At 32.8% G+C, this 17,472-nt stretch overlaps 1 protein-coding gene across 2 annotated transcripts in view; it reads right to left on the minus strand.

The window, feature by feature from the left end:
• Nucleotides 1-17,472, minus strand: part of PRKACB (protein kinase cAMP-activated catalytic subunit beta) — a 120,010-nt gene that overhangs the window by 50,946 nt on the left and 51,592 nt on the right. The window contains exon 1 of one of the 2 annotated variants that reach the window (XM_035018161.1): nucleotides 15,918-16,263. The exons of the other annotated variant lie outside the window; for it this stretch is intronic. Coding sequence (XP_034874052.1) covers nucleotides 15,918-16,101 — 184 coding nt within the window. The 5' untranslated portion in view covers nucleotides 16,102-16,263. Of the gene's footprint in view, nucleotides 1-15,917; nucleotides 16,264-17,472 lie in introns of those variants that run through there. 2 annotated transcript variants of the gene reach the window in all.

Raw genomic sequence — 17,472 nt, forward strand, 5'->3', positions numbered from 1 at the left:
GCTTTACAATTTCCCCTTTAGAAAATATTTTTTCCTCTTATAGTTAAATATTTTTTAAAAACATATAGCTGCAGAGGCTCAGAGAGCATACTTACCACTCATGATGAAAACCAACCTTTCCAAAACATATTGCTCAAAACAACAATCCAACAGCAAAGGGAGTTATGCTAATCTCTAGAGGTAGACGAACCGATGGTGTAAACACATACACTGGAACATGCAGCACACAGAAAATGAAAATAGCTTTCTTTTGTTTAAAAAAGAAAAACCCCTAGAAGCAAAGCATAACTGCCCAGCATGAGATATCACTAGTAAACATGAGATTAATGACAAAGATGTGTATAACTAGATTTAATTTCTTTCAAGCTGGTTATTGTAGCCTCCTTCATATACCACTAGAACAACTCAAAATGGCAGGGAGAAAATGTTCAAACCAGGATGTATAAGATGTTCTCAATTATATCAGCATGAGTTGTTACCACGGCAACATTAGACCAGAATTATCGGTTCACTTGTAACCAAGGAGTAGCTTTTCTAAAGCTTTAATCAAGCAAGACAAATAAAATATCTTTTTATTTTAGAGCCACATGATTTAAAAATTACCACGTTTCTTAAATTTAAGCACTTATCTACCCTTTTTACATCTTTCAAAGATACAAAAAAATTGCTGTTTTCTTCAAATACTCACACAATCCCATGTTGAACCTGGCAAGGAACAGACAGCAGAATGATTGCACCTAAACGTCTTTCAATTACACCAGCTCTTACTGCTAGCTGTGGACCTCACTGATATTAAAATGCTCTGTGCTGTTGCTAGTGACTATTGGCGATGAATCTTATTGCCCAGATCGCTGATAGCTTTCATTTTTCATGAGCCAGAAAGCTATACTGCAGCACAAATGTTAACCATTTAAACATTCTGTATTATGGAAGAAACAAAATACAACACTATATATTTCTTCATTTATAAAGCAGAATCATAAAATAATTTATTTATAAACTTCCATTAAATTCAGCATTACAAAGAGCGTCAGATGCCACTTATGTGGTTTTCAAAAGAGAATAATATACAAAAAGTTACTGGAGATTGTTGTTGAAATGTATAATTCCTTACATCAAAAAGGATGAAGATGACAGATTGTGTAGCAAGGTAGGCAGACTGGATAACATGGGGAACAGACTATTTTGATTCCCAGACACCAAATTTTGTACCAAAATGGTACAAAGGATTGATAGAATAGTACCTAGTTAAGTTTGGAACTTCAGCAAGTGAACTTGCTATTTTGAAAGTTGCCAGGTGAGATAGGACTTCTGGTGATGGGGGAATGAGTTGAGTCAGCAAATCTTTTCTCTGAGAAACAACTATGAAGCTGAACAAAATTGTCAAAAACAACAATTTGATGGTTCTGGAAATCTAGCAATCACAAACAATAAATTGCAAAGCCCATATTCATGAAATACTGCTAAACTTTGTGTAAGAACAGTGGGAGTCTGTGGTGGTCTTGCTTGGTGCTGCTCCTGTTCCCTTAACAGCTCAGTCAGTGAAGTATTTCTATCAGGTGGGGCTGGCCATGACAACCAGCAGCGTTGCTGCCAGAGGGGGCTGATGTGATATACAGAGGAGGCCAAAAAAATAAAAAAATGAAATAAATGAAAAATAGCCCACACATGATGTTGTCAATAAAAAAAGCAGACTATAGGAAATGAATAGGGCAAGTGTCCAGCTTTGCTAGACTAAAGTTGTGGCCCTTGGTAGGGGTAAGCAGCAGCCTGGTAGTCTAGCAAGAAATTTAACACAGAAAATGGAAATGAGAGAGTCAAAGTGGACCTAAATAAGCTCTTCACATATCCCTGGCTAACTACAAAGCTATTCCCATAAGGGAGACCCAAGAGGGCCCTACAGAGAGTTAAAGCTGGTACAGACTTGAAAACTGCCTGAACACTGAAATGTACCCTTCAACCACAAACAGCTTCATCAGCACAGACTTGCTCAAAGTGTTTGAGCACAACCTCTGATCAATCACTGAATAACAACTAAGTGACATAGACACAGGGTAATCCCTAGCAGAGAAATCAGCAGCCAGACACCATGGGGGACAGACCATACATTAAGGCCAAAAAAGCTATTAAAAATAAATAAAAACAACCAGGGAAGAAAAAATAATCAGAATCCAGAACTGCTACAAAAATACCATTTAAAAAATAGATTTTTTTGACAAAAATATTATATAATCCAATAATGAAAGGCAGTCAATAGAAAATGTCTCTGAATAGGCCAAGATATAGGATTTAGCAGACAAAAGACTTTAAAACAGCTATTATAAATATATCAATGAATAAAAGGAAATGTTTAAAGAATTAAAGGAAAATGTAATGGCAATGATATAATAATAAGTTTCAATACAGAAAGAGAAACTATTTTTTTAATTTTATTTTATTACATTATGTTAATCATCATACATTACATCATTAGTTTTTGATGTAATGTTCCATGATTCATTGTTGGCGTATAACACCCAGTGCTCCATTCAATATGTGCCCTCATTAATACCCATCACCAGGCTAACCCATCCCCCTCCCCCCCTCCCCTCTAGAACCCTCAGTTTGTTTCTCAGAGTCCTAGTCTCTCATGGTTCGAAGAGAAACTATTTATAACATAAAAATTATAGACTTCGGAAGTACAATAACCAAAATTTACAAACTGACTACAAAGGCCCAAACAGAAGCTCTGAGGGCAAAGACTGAATCAGTGAAGGTGAAGATAGATCAATACAAATATCCAGACTGAAAAATACAGAGAACAAAAGACGGAGAAAAATGAACAGAACCTCACAAACCTGTGGGATATCAAGGGTAGCAACATACATGTATAGGAATCCTAGAAAGAGAGGAGAAAGACAAAGGGCAAAGAAAAAATATTTGAAGAAATACTGGTTGAAAATCCAATTGGATGGAAAACACTACCCCACAGATCCAGAAGTTCAAATAATACTAACTAGAATAAACACAAAGAGATCTATACCCAGGCACATTGTACTCAAATTTTTGAAAGCAAAAGACAAAGAGAAAATCTTAAAAGCAGCAAGAGAAAAATGACTAATCATGTACAAGGAAAAAGGAATAGGATTGATTACCAGAAATAGGGAGCTTAGAAGACAGTGGAAAGATATATTCAGAGTGCTAAGAGAAAAAAGAAACCTGTTCACAAAAATTTTCTATCCAAAACATTATTCTCCAAAAACAAAGGAAGACATTCCCAAATAAATAACAGCTGAGAATGTTTGTTGCAAGCAGAAATACTTAAGAATGTCCTTCAGGCTGAAAGGAAATGACACTAGACAATACTCAAATTGACAGGAAGAAATGAAGAATACTGGAAATAGTGAAAATATATGTAAAAGACTTTAAAAATACATACTTTTCTGTCTTCTCTTAATTTCTTTAAAGGACTTAAAGTGTATGAAATTGCAATGCTGGGTTTACAAAAATATACATGTAATATATGTGAAAATACCCCAGAAGAAATGGAGCTATATTGGATCAAAACAGCTATATTTTACCAGAATTAAGTCGGTATCATCCTGAAGTAGATTGTGATAAGATAAAATGGACATTATAACCCCTAAATCAAACATAAAGAAAATATATTTTAAAAATTTAGTTAAAAAACAAAGAATAATTAAAATGGCACCTAATAAATACTTGTTTAACACTAAAGATGTAAAAGACAAAAATAACAACAAAAACTATAAGACATAGAAAACAATTAGCATAATGGAAGGTGGAAATCCAACCATATCAATGTGAATGGAATAAAGACAGATGAAAAGGCAGAAATTATCAGACTGGATTAAAAAAAAAGCAAGGTCCAACTATATACTATCTACAAAAGCCAGATTTAAAGATATAAATAGGTTGAAAGGAAAAGGAAAAGAAAAAGATATACCATGCAAAAAGTAACCATAAGACAGCTGGAGTACCTAAATCAGTATCAGACAAAATGAACTTTAAGAGAAAAAATAGTACTTCAGACAAAAAAGGACATTTCATAATGATAAAAGGGCCAATACATCTGAGAAATTTAACAATTAGAAATGTATATGCACTGAACAAAACAGCCCCCAAAATACTAAAACAAAAATGGCAGAATTGAAAGAACTAGATTATTCAGCAATTAGAGCTGAAGATTTCAATATTCCCTGCTCAATAATTCATGGAAAAACTAGACAGATAGTCAGCAAAGATACAGGAAACTTGAATAATACCATAAAAATTTGACATTTATAAAACACAGTACCTAACATCATCAAAATACATAGTGTTTTCAAGCACAAATGGGAATTTCTACATTAAGCATTAGCTAAATGTTATATTAATCTGAAAGGACAAAAATCGTTCAAAATATGTTCTCTGATTACAGCAAAATTAAATTAGAAATCAACAACAGAAAATTTGGAAATCCCCAAATATTTGGATTTAAATCACAAAGAAATCTAAAGGACAATTAGAAAATGTTTGCACTGAATATAAAAACACCTACAAGAAATCAACATTTTATGAAATGCAGACAAAGCAGAGCTTAGAGGGAAATCTGTAGATTTAAACACCAAATTAGAAAAGAAGAAAAGTCTCAAGTAATCTAAGCTTTTTCCACCTTAAGAGACTCAAGAAAGAAGATCAAATTAAACCAAAACCAAACAGCAGATCAGAGCAAAATTCAATGAAATAGAAAATAGAAAAACAACAGAGAAAATGAGTAAGACCAAAAGCCTTACTGATAAACCTCAAGCTAGACTGATGAAACATTAAAATTCATAAAACATAATAAAACCAGACAAAATAGAGATGATACTAATTACCCAAATGAAAAATGAAAAAACAACATCATCACTGACACTAGAGAAATTTAAAAAATTATAAGGGAATACTATAAACAACTTTATCTTGATTATATAACTTAGATGAACTGGACAAATTCATAGAAAGACACAAGTTACTGAAACTAACTCAAGAAGAAATAGAAAATCTGAAAAGACCTATGAACAAATTAAAATGTTGAATTAGTAATTAAAATTTTTCCCACAAAGAAAAGCTCATGTCCATACGGTTTCACTGGGGGATTCTATGAAACATCCAAAGATATAATATCAATTCTACATAAACTTTTTCAGAATATAGAGGAGGATGTGACACTTCCCAATTTATTCTATGTCTGATACCAAAGCTAGACAAAGCTAGACAAAGATCGAAAGAAAATTACAGACTAATATCCATCAAAATGCAAATATCTTTATCAAAATATTAACAAACCTAATCCAACAGTATATAAAAAGGATTATATACCATAACCATGTAGGATTTATACCAGGAATGCAAGGTTGGTTCAAACTGAAAATCAATTAATGAAATATGCTGTATTAATAAAATAAAAGATAAAACCACATAATCATCTGAATACATGAGGAAGAAGCATTCCATAAAATTCAACACCTGTGATAAAAGCTTTCAACAAACTAGGACTAGGAGGGAACTTCATCTAGCTGATAAAGGGCGTGTGTGTGTATGGGGGGAGAGGGTACTCTGTAGCTTACATCATATATAATGGTGAAAGATGGAATGTTTTCCCCCTAAGACTGGGAATAAGACAAGGATGTCAGCACTCACCACTTCTATGCAATTTTGTATTAGAAGTTCTAGCCAGTGCAATGAGGTAAGAAAAAAGGCAGATAGACTGATAATTTTTATTTGCAGATGACTTGACTATATGTAGAAAATTCTAAGGAATCTACAAAGAAACTACCAGAACTAATAAATGAGTTTATTAACATCATAGGATGTAAGATTAATAGACAAAAATCAATAACATTTTAATATACTAGGAACAAACAACCCAAACATAAAAAAGAAACCACTCCATTCACAACAGTATTAATAGAAATAAAATATTTAAAAATCAATTTTAACAAGACTTCTTCACTAAAAAATAGGAAACACTATAGAAATTAAAGAACATCTACAAATTGGAGAAATATTTCATCTTCATGGATTACAACACTCAATATTGTTAAAATAGCAATTCTTTACAAATTAATCTACAGATTCAGTACAATCTCTATGAAAATCCCAGCAGATTTTTTTTTAAGAAACGATAGCTGATGCTAAAATTTGGATTAAGAAAGTGCAGTAAAAATTGGATAGCCATATGAAGGGGGGGAGAAAAGGACTTCACTCCATACCTCACATCATATACAAAAACCACTAAAAAAATGGATTTCTAGATGAAAGCAGAGAATAAAAGTCTTCATTGTCTTGGGTTAGATAATGATTTGATTTGGCACCAAAAGCACAATCTATAAAGGAAAAAAAATGATAAATTGTACTTCATTAAAAATCACAAACTTTTACTCTTCAAAGACATCATTTAAGAAAATAAGCCACAGACTGAGAGAAAATATTTGCAAATAATGTATTTGGTAAAGTACTTGTGTTCAGAATATATAAAGAACTCTTAAGACTTGATGATAAGTGGGGCGCCTGGGTGGCTCAGTCGTTAAGCGTCTGCCTTTGGCTCAGGTCATGATCCCAGGGTCCTGGGATCGAGCCCTACATCGGGCTTCCTGCTCTGCGGGAAGCCTGCTTCTCCCTCTCCCACTCCCCCTGCTTGTGTTCCCTCTCTCGCTGTGTCTCTCTCTGTCAAATAAATAAATAAAATCTTAAAAAAAAAAAAAAAAGACTTGATGATAAGAAGGCAAAAATCCGGGCGCCTGGGTGGCTCAGTTGGTTAAGCGACTGCCTTTGGCTCAGGTCATGATCCTGGAGTCCTGGCATCGAGTCCCGCATTGGGCTCCCTGCTCGGCAGGGAGCCTGCTTCTCCCTCTGACCCTCCCCCCTCTCATGCGCTCTCTCTCTCTCTCTCTCTCATTCTGTCTCAAATAAATAAATAAAATCTTTAAAAAAAAAAAAAGAAGGCAAAAATCCTCAATTTTGGAGGTGGGCAAAATATTTGAAAATATGTTTCTCCAAAGAAGATACACAAATGGCTTATAAGAACTTGTGAAAATATGCTCAACATCATCAATCATTAGGGAAATACAAACTGAAACCATAATGAAATACCAATTCACATATAACAGAATGGTTATAATCAAAAAGACTGATGATATTAAGTATTAAAAAGAATGTGAAGAAACTAACCCTCATACATTGCTGCTGGCAATGTAAAGGGATAAAGCCACTTAAAACAATTTGGAAGTTTCAAAAGAATAAACATAAACTTAGCATATGACCCAGCAATTCTACTCCTAGACATCTACTTAAGAGAACTGGAAGCATTTGTCCACTCAGTCTTGTATGCAAATGTTTATAGCAACATTATCCAAATAACCCAAAACAGGAAACAATCTTAATGTTCATCAATTGCTGAATGGATAAACTAAATGTATTATATCCATACAGCATGCTATAATTCAGCAATAAAATTATTGATCTATAACATGAATAAACATCAAAAACATTATTTTAAGTGCAAGAAGCCAGAATAGATTACATGTTGTATAATTCTATTTATATAAAACATCCAGAAAAGGAAATCTGTAGGTCCAGAAAACAGGTCAGGGTCTGTCTGTGGTTGAGGTGAAAGTGGAGACTGATTGCCAAAGGATACAAAAGAACTTTCTCAAGTGATGGAAATATTCTAAAAATTAATTGTGGAGATGGCTGCACAATTCTATAAATTTATTAATAAACACTGAACTCTACACTTATAATGACTAGGTTTTATGGTACATAAGTCATACTTCATTTTTTAAAAAGTTGTCAGAGCTCCTGGGTGGCTCAGTTAAGTGCCCAACTCTCGATTTTGGCTCAGGTCACAGTCTCAGGGTTGTGATATTGAGCCCCATGTCCTATCAGGCTCCACGCTCAGTGGGGAGTCTGCTTAAGATTCTTTCCCTCTTTCTCCTTCTGCCCCTCCCCATGCTCGCAAGGGTGCATGTGTGTACTCTTTCTCTCTCTCTCTACAAATAAATCTAAAAAAAAAAAAAAAGTTGTCAAGTGCTCTTCTATGTAAGTAGAGACAGTTGACTGAAGCAGATCTTCTTTGCTCTAGGAAGAATCACTTCAGTGGACAACTTAATTACGTAAATATAAGGCTGGTAGGCATCCATTAGTTTGGGGGAATGATCTAACAAAAACCCTTTGGAGCTAGTAAAAGCTGTTCCTTCCCAATACCTAATGGTAAACAAAACTAATTAAAGGGAAGGAGGTAAGTAGATTTGTATTAAAAATAAAACAGGGATCCTGAAAGGGAGGGATTAAAACTAGACCCCATTCTTTTTTTTTTTTTGACCCCATTCTTTCTAAGGTTCAGAATTACCAGAATTTCTTCCATGAATTTTAGTGATAGTATCTGTGGCCCATGAGTAGGCACACTAAAGAAGCTTTATCAAAGAGTAAAGGAGAATCTGAGTTGGTGATTTAGGGTCCACATTAGAGGCACTATAGGCCAAATTTAAGTGCCTACAGGGGCCATATAGGCAAAGCAACAGAGTAAAGGCCAGAGTAAATCACACAGTATAAACCCCGATTAAAGAGGATATTCATTCAGTGCCCATTTATTCGTAAGTGGGAATAAGAGACCACTGAAATCAACTTTTCTAATGGTTCAAGGATATGAAAGTCCAATATTAGTATGAAATCTTTTGTTTTAAAATCATTATTTTATATTTTTATATAAAATAATGGTATCAAATTCAATTATTTAAAAAATACTATGAGGACCAAACAAAACTTACCTGTGAGCTACATTTGAGTTACAGACAACCAGTTTGCTATCCCTGGACAAGATGTTCAAGAGAGGAAGGCTGATTTTGATACAGTGGGGGAAGGGCTAAAAGATAACCTTGTCATAATTCAACCTGGCATGGAAGTCAGGATCATGAAGCATGTAAGTATAAATTAAGGAAACTAAATCCTGTGATATATCCCTTGGATAAGCACAACACTGGAAAGGGTGGTCACCCTCCTGTTAAGAACCACTAAGGTCTCCACAAGGATCAGTGTCATCACATCAAGAGCAAGGATACATCAAATTCCTTGGGACCAGTTTTAAACCATGAAACTATGGAGCAGTAGCAAAATCAAATGAAGCTAAAAATGAGACCACTAGCTTATATACTAATCAAAATACTCATCTCTTTTTTCATCTATGCTTTGAAAAGAAGATTAGCCTCTCTGTAATGAGTGAACTGTCAAAAGTTTAGCAATATGTGAAGGGGGCTGGAAGGAGACACCAAGAAAAGAGCTACTTAGCAGTCCTGCTAACATGAACAGATGAGTGCAAGTGATTAATCTAAATATTTAAAAGATGAAACCTTATTTGTATCCTAAGTGGGCCATACTAGTTATACAACTAGTTAAAAGCTGAGTTAAAAACAGCCATTATTTTAGGACTTTGCAAGTAATAGTCAATCCTTCAGAGAATATATCACTCCAGTTTCGATTTATTAGCTCTTTTTTGGATGGCATCTTATTTTCAAAGTTCTCTTTCTAGCCTGTTGGTCTTCTTGGTCCTTATAATATGCATGCTGTCTCTGCATTAACAGGAAACCTCAGACACAAATCTTTGCTATAGGAGCCAGAGAGACCTGTTTTTCTTATACACATATAGAAAGATTTCACAGAATAGGTACTAAAAGCATGGGCTTTGGAGCCAGACTGCCTTTGTTCAAATTTCTTCCTTTGGATATGTTATCTTGAAGAAATTACTGTCCCTCAATGTGCTTTAGTCTCTTCATCTGTAAGATGTGAATGATAATAATACTTACCCTACTGGGTTTTTTAAAGGATTACATAAATGAATATATGCAATGTCCTTAGAACAATGTCTGACAGATAGTAAATAAATGTTTCATGTGATAATGTATATGACAGTATTCCACGCAGGGAATGTGGGAATGAAGGGGTAAGAGTCACTGCTATATTGCACAAGCAGAATTATGTGATATACTTTATAATATGACTGAATCTCCAACCCAACTAGATTATAGTCTGTTGATTACCAAGGGACATCTAATGATAATGGTCTATATTCAGCAACTAAAACATGTCTCTCAGACCATTTGCTACTAATAATTGATCAATTTTGAAAAGTGGATAATTCTGATAAACACTAATAATAAAGGAGAAAATAAAGCATGTTTGATGTATCAGAAAATTATATGAGGGAATTTAAACATCTTCTCTGAATACTGAAACAAATTTAACTCCAAAAGGATATATTACTTATATACCCGGGGTGCAAATTAATTTAATGCAAAAGCCTTAAAATAGTCATAACAGTTCTCTAAATTTGTCCTATAAAATATAAAAATAATATGTACAATGATTTACCTACAAGGATATTTGTCACAGCATTTTTTTATATAATAGCAAAAATTAAAAACAATCTAGATGGCCAGTGATCAGTTAAATAAATTGTGGTACATCTTTAAAATATAATACAAAACAGCCATCTTAAAAGATATTGTGGAACAACTCTTTATGATGAGCAAAAATGTAATGAGACACTGTGTACTAAAAGATCCAAATTTAGGGGCTGGTGGAAATTCGTTTATCTATGCAAAAAGTAGTCTATATAAACAAAAGATATCTATAAGACTATATATATAAAGGTTGTTGGCAGTGGTTATCTTTTGGTGGAATTGTGTGATTTTTTACATTTTTCTTTGTTCTTTTCTAAGGTTTGCAAATTTTCTCCAATGAAGACATATTATTTGGTAATCAGATTAAAATATTAGTAGGGAAAAAGTGCTTCTCTAACTTTAATGTGCATATGAATCAGCTGGGTAATTCTGTTAAAATGAAAATACTGACTCAGGTTTGATAGTGCCTGAGAGTCTTTCTTTCTTTTTTTTTAAAGACTTTATTTATTTATTTGTCAGAGAGAGAGAGAGAGCAAGAGCAGGGGGAGCAGTAGGGAGAGGGAGAAGCAGATTCCCTCCTGAGCAGGGAGCCCGATGTGGGACTCAATCCAGGACCCTGGGATCATGACCTGAGCCAAAGGCAGACACTTAACTGAGTGAGCCACCCAAGCATCCTGAGTCTTCCTTTGTTAACAGGCTCCCAGATGATGCTAATGCTGTTGGACTGGGAACACACTTTGAGTAGCAAGACACTACCTAGAATATATACTTAATCTTTTTTCTCTAACCATGTAGTATGGCTATTCTTGCAAAACACAAGCAAATAGAAGCTACTCTTTATGTTATTACACTTGATATACTACTTGGCATTGCTAAGTAGCCCAAGGAAACATTTTCTAATTTTAAATTATTTAATTTTCCAATTAGTTTAGTATAAGTTCTGCTGATTATTCAAATTCTTATAAGCAATCATGATAAAAATACACAGATAACACTGAAGAGTTTAGTGCCTCTGGAATGTGGTATTCTCCATGCTCAGGTCAGCATTTTACTGCTTTTGGTTAATGACCATAAGCCTTTGAAATAAATTGCAAAGATCATAATAGAACAAATTAGAGAATGCTTGTTAGTATAAGACCATAGTGATATTTAACAGCAATCTAACAAACAACTCAGTGTTTATTGAGAACTATGCTGGCAATGCCAAAAATAAATTGACAAATTTATGTCCTCTAGGAGTTCAAAGTCAAATAGGGGAGATATGTAACTTAAGGACTAATGTAATATAACTTTAAATCTATAAAATAAGCCATAACTGAAGTGAGCATAAAATGATAGGAGAACATAGGAAGAGATTATGAACTCTAATGGAATGAAAAACAGGAAAAGAATGCTTTGGTGATTTTGTTAGAGATAATATTTGAGCAGAGTCTGAAAGTACGAGCATATCTCACCACTGGTAGAAGAAAGGAAAAGGAATTCCAGGTAGAAGAAACATCTTAAATGAGCACTGTTATTGTAAAGGGAATCCAGTGTCTGACTATTCATTTGCCATGGTCATGCAGTGACCAAAAGTCTTAGTTGTAATTACCTGCCCAGCTCAAATAAAAAATCTTTAGTATCCAAATACATTTCCTTGCAGAATAAGAAAGTTAACTTTTCCTTTATTATGCTAGTTAAAATTCTTTAGGCCCTTTTAACAAAGACTGCATATATATTATTTTCCGCTTTAAAAAACTGGATTAGCTCCCCATTGTCTTTTAGAATGTAGTTCAAAATTCTGAATATATAATAGATTTCAAAGATCAGATCTACAGACTACCTTTCTAGACAATATCTTACTATGTCTTTTAAGTAAATCCTAAATTTTCATATATTTGTGTATGTTATTTTCTTATAATAAAATAACCTTTTCTTCCTTTCCTGAGTCTCAAAATTCAATTCATTCTTTATATTCTTGAAGGTCCCATCTCCCCTTAATGTTAATTTCTTCTTACACTAAGCTCCCACAGTAAACATATTTTTAAGTAACCATTTCACTATATCTTAAATATTATGTTGTTCGTTATGTTTGCTCTTCCTATTCCTGTTTTTGAGGGTAAGAACTAGATCTTACTTTTCCCAGAGACCATTTATAGATTATGATACGTAAATTCTCAAAAAATTTGCCAAATGACTAAAAATGGATTACTACCAAGAAGCTTATGGAATAGCTGCTGATGGAAAAAGCAGATAAAAGGATAATGTGGGTGGTCTTCTAGGATAGAAGTTACAATGAAAAAAAAAAAGGAAGTTAAAATCACACAGATTCAGTGGTCTAAGAAATATACATGAAGGGGTACCTGGGTGGCTCAGTTGGTTAAGTGTCTGACTCCTGATTTCGATTCATGACATGATCTCAGGGTCGTGAGATCCAGCCCCACATTGGGTTCCACACTCAGTACGGAGTCTGCGTGAGATTTCTCTCTCTCTCTCCCTCTCCCTCTCCCTAGCCCTCTCTAAAATAAATAAATAAATCTTTAAGAAAAAAAAAAAGAAACATGAATTGTCTTAAAGACTGTATGAGCTTTGGAAAGGTAAAACTGACTAGATAAAGAGGTCTGATAACCCACGTTAGCTATCTAATTCTACCTGAAGAAATCCATATACAAAATTGCTTATTTGTTTAATATGGTATTTAAATCTAAAATTCACTCATATGGATTTGTATCTACCAGAAAAATAGCCTGTCAATTCATGGGAAAGGAGAATAAGAAAAGTGTTTGATGGTATTCACCTATTCAGTCCTTAAAATGTTATTAGACATTCATTAAGTGTATAAAGTCCAAGATTTAAAATGTGAAAACTTCAATCAAGTTCAGCACTGTATAATTTGATACACCATTTATGATCAAAGGAAGATTTAAAAGCTAACCATAATACACTTGCTACAAAGAGAATTCAATGAATGTCAATACTCCTGTTCATTCTAAGTCAGAACAAAAAGCAGAATTCCTCCATGTTTTTCTTTTGAACTTCTTGTACTTACATGTAGATGGAATCAGCTGTTAAATATTTATGTTATCAAACAGGAACTCCTGTTACTTAATTTAATAATAAAAGATGAAACACAGTTAAGGTACCTGGAAATTACTATGTGGCTTTTATTCTGTATTTCTTCCTATATTTACTACCACTAGAGAAGAAACTTGGATTAAAACTTGTTACATTTTATAAATGCCTAAATTGGTAATTAATCTTTACTCAATAGTTCACAAATCTAATTTTTAAAAAATTACATGTATTTTCTGTGCTTACTTGATTTCTTAAAATAGCACTTTTGGATCAAGCATATTCAGAGTGTTTATTATCAGGAGATAGCACATTCCTTTTTCTTGTCAAACAAGTCATGCAAGTAGAATGCTTTAAAGTAGCTTTGAAGAATGTGATTTTCATAAAAAATTCATATAGTCAAAATTCCTTCTATAACTCACTCTATAAATGATAATCTGTGTTTTCATCACAAAAATAAACCTTGAAATTTTGAAATGACAGGATTCCTCTGCTTAACTGACTGAGCCACCCAAGCTCCCCTGGGATTCCTCTGTTTCTGTTGTATCAGTGTTTTCTCCGCTACAGCAACACATTCCATACTATAGTAGAAAAACTAGAGCTTGTATTTACTATACTCATTATTATGTATAGAAAATTATTGTGTCTTTTGATATTTTTGGGGTGTGAAAGAGAAAAGAGAGTAGAATACTTGATTAATGAACATTCAGCTACTCTAAGTATTTCTTGTATCATGTCCATTATTTGCAGGGCTATAAGTTCTGCACCTAATTTTACTTGTGTTACAAGTGTACTATTTATTTTATTTATCACAATAAAGAAAAATGTTAACAGTATTTTATCAGCCTCTTTTTTCTAAAAGAAATCATGCTCATGATGTTATCTTCAATTTCTAGGTTTTAAAATGTGTTTCAGAAAACATCACAGGCCCCATATATTTTTTAAAATGGTTTAAAAATGACAGTATAGTTCAAACATAACTTTTAATTATTACAGGCCTGTGATAAATTCATTCATTTGAGATACACTTACTAAACAAATACTATTTGGAGGAGTAGGTACTAGTGAAACAGAAACTAATTCAGTACTGTCCTCATTCTTCATTGAATGCTTAATTAAAAGGTCTTCAAAATGCATGAAAAACATTCCAAAGGGACCTAGGAGAATGCAATTTAACAGAACAGGACAAGTGGAATGAATAACAAACTTCTGTTGTATGGCTAATTTTAGTAATGTAGTATTATTTCCAATATTTAATAGTTCATTAACTTGAAGATATTTGAGATTCCTCATCTATCAATCTGCTTTACAGTAAGGATTAATTATAAACAATCAAAACCTTTTAGTAAGAAAAATTTTAACAATATATGTGTTCTTTACTTTCTCCTTAAAACAGCTCGAAGAAGGTAAAAAAAATTCTGATGCAGTAAATAAATAATTCAAATAAACTTCTATAGAACCATGAAGGTACTGTAAAAACCAAGGAATAAATTTTGTAAACCATTCTTGGTTTGTTTTGTTTTTTAAACTGAGTTTTAAACTGCTATGGAATATATAAACAGAAAAAGGCAAAACCTAGTGCTATTTGATTATCAAACACATCAAAAAGGGCAAAGGTACCAAGGGTAATTCTATTGTTCTTTAGTCACAATGACAAAAATACCTTGGGGAGGGTCCAAGGTGAGATGTGGAATGGAGGCACTGGTATTGTTTATATGTGAAATTTATCTTTTAAAGTGCACGTCACCAAAAATGGTTACATGTCACCATTTTAGCAAAGCAGCAAGTCCAAACATTTTAACATGCCTGGAAAGAATGTGATGTATGCATAAACAACTTTTTCCTCCTTTACCGTAACTATAAATAACAAAAAATATAATTATAAAAGCTTTTGATATTTATAATGTTATAAAAATAAGATTTCACATAGAGTAATTACACTATGCCTTCATGTTAGAAATCCTGCTTGTAAAAAAACTGAAGTAACTTTCACACAGGTGTTTAAAAATAAAAAATGGTAAACATAATAGAACTTTAATTATAAATTCAAGAGTCTTCTGCCCTTTTAAATTTTAAGGCTTATAAATCCAAAAATTTTTTAAAAAAATAAAATGAAATTTGTTTCTAAAATTTAGACTTTTCACTTTTATATAAGAACAAAAAATAAAAACAAACAGTAATATACACTAGAAATGATGTAAGAATTCTGTAGAAAATTTCCTACTGATATGTGACTTAATGGTCACGTAAAACAAAACAATGAACTACATGATTCAGTTCAACTTATAATCAAGTTTTTGTGGAATTTTGCAACTTCATCCTGCAAAATGTCCTTGTATAAATCATAAAAAGACAAGCAAAACATTGTTCTTTATGCTTGATTCTAAAATTCCAATTAGTATTTTAGCTTCTAGTTAAAATGTATCATTAAAAAAAAAAACTTACTTGATCTGTCCCATAAAGCAGTATGTTCAGAGAAATGAAGGCTGTCATTTTCCAGAGCAGTTTTCTGGTCATGTGCAGTACTTTTAGAATGTCTATGAAATAATCGGCTAGCAAAACCTTCCAATTTCTGAAGAGCAGTTGTACCTGTATACTGGTTACAGGGTAGTTCTTTATAAGCTGCCATTCATATGCATTTACACTTTACTTAAAGTAACTGAAAATATTTCCAGAAGGAGCTCAACAAGTTCTTACACAGAAGCTAAGAGCTATGCATGTGTCAAACTTCCTGTTTGCAGGGTATTCAAACCACTACTGCTGTTCTGTTTCCTGTTAATATAAAACAGTACATTACTGAGCCTTTCTTAGCAAACCCTTCATCTCAACTAGAGAGGGAGATTTTAAAGACTTGCAATATCAGCCTAAAAGGTTTTATGCTTAAGAGTGTTTAATATTAATGAGAACATTAAAGATAAGACTTTATATATAGATAAACTGAAAAAAACTTTTAAAAAAAGAAAACTAGTTGAACATGTATTACAACCGTATGCAAACAACTAAGGCCAAACCACTCTCCAAATAGTATGTTAAAAAGGCTGTGTTTTTTTCCAGGAAATCAGCTAATGTACAGATTTTATGAATCCTTATAAGCAGTTAACTTTTCACTGAAAACTTGTATAAAATGAATATTAAAAGCTCTTGCAAAACAACTTTATAACATTTTTTAACTAAGAAAAATCTGAACTAGCACTTAAAAAAAAGAACCGAATGTTGCTAACTCACTGACTTAAGTCTAAAATATACAGGAACTACAAAAACGTAGTATGTGAGTATTGCTTATCAAACTTACAATCTGCTGACAAGTGTCTATCAGCAGTACATAAAACACTCTGCCTACTTGTGCTCTCTGTCAAATAAATAAATAAAAAATCTTTTAAAAAATTTCTAAAATATGTAAAAAAGGAACAAAATATAAGATTTAAAGTTATATAAAATCAGCCACAGCAAAACATTTCAACTGAGAAAAAACTTCCTTCTAGTTTACTGAAACATGTTAATTTGTAAAACTTAACACTGAGCACTACTGCTTCCCTGATCCCTAACTTTAGGTCTGACTTGAAACAACTGTTTTGATTAAAAGTAAGTAAAATTGCCATTATCCATTTGAAGGAAAAAAGTAACCTATGACATTTAATGATGATTTTGAGTACTTGCCTTCTGACACTAATTAAAGGATGAGAAATCTATATGCTTTTCTCCTTGGGAGAAAGAGGATCTACCTAAAAATATCTTAGTCCAGATTTCCTGCCAACTGCTTGACAAATAGAATAGGAACAATAATAATAAACAGAATAAATTGGAACAATAATATAATCAGTTTAGGACAACACACACACACACACACACACAAAATGGACTTATGAATTTTTCCAAGTAACAGCTCTGTTATATACATTTTCTTTTGTGTAACAAAATTAGTATCAATGTAACCAAACAGGGAACAGTATCTATAATACTAAACTTTTAAAATTTGTAGCTTTCTGTGTAAATGTGTGTG

The sequence above is a fragment of the Mirounga leonina genome, unplaced genomic scaffold, assembly GCF_011800145.1.
Source record: "Mirounga leonina isolate KUSES-001 unplaced genomic scaffold, KU_Mleo_1.0 Mir_173, whole genome shotgun sequence".
In the NCBI taxonomy this organism is placed as follows: Eukaryota; Metazoa; Chordata; class Mammalia; order Carnivora; family Phocidae; genus Mirounga; species Mirounga leonina.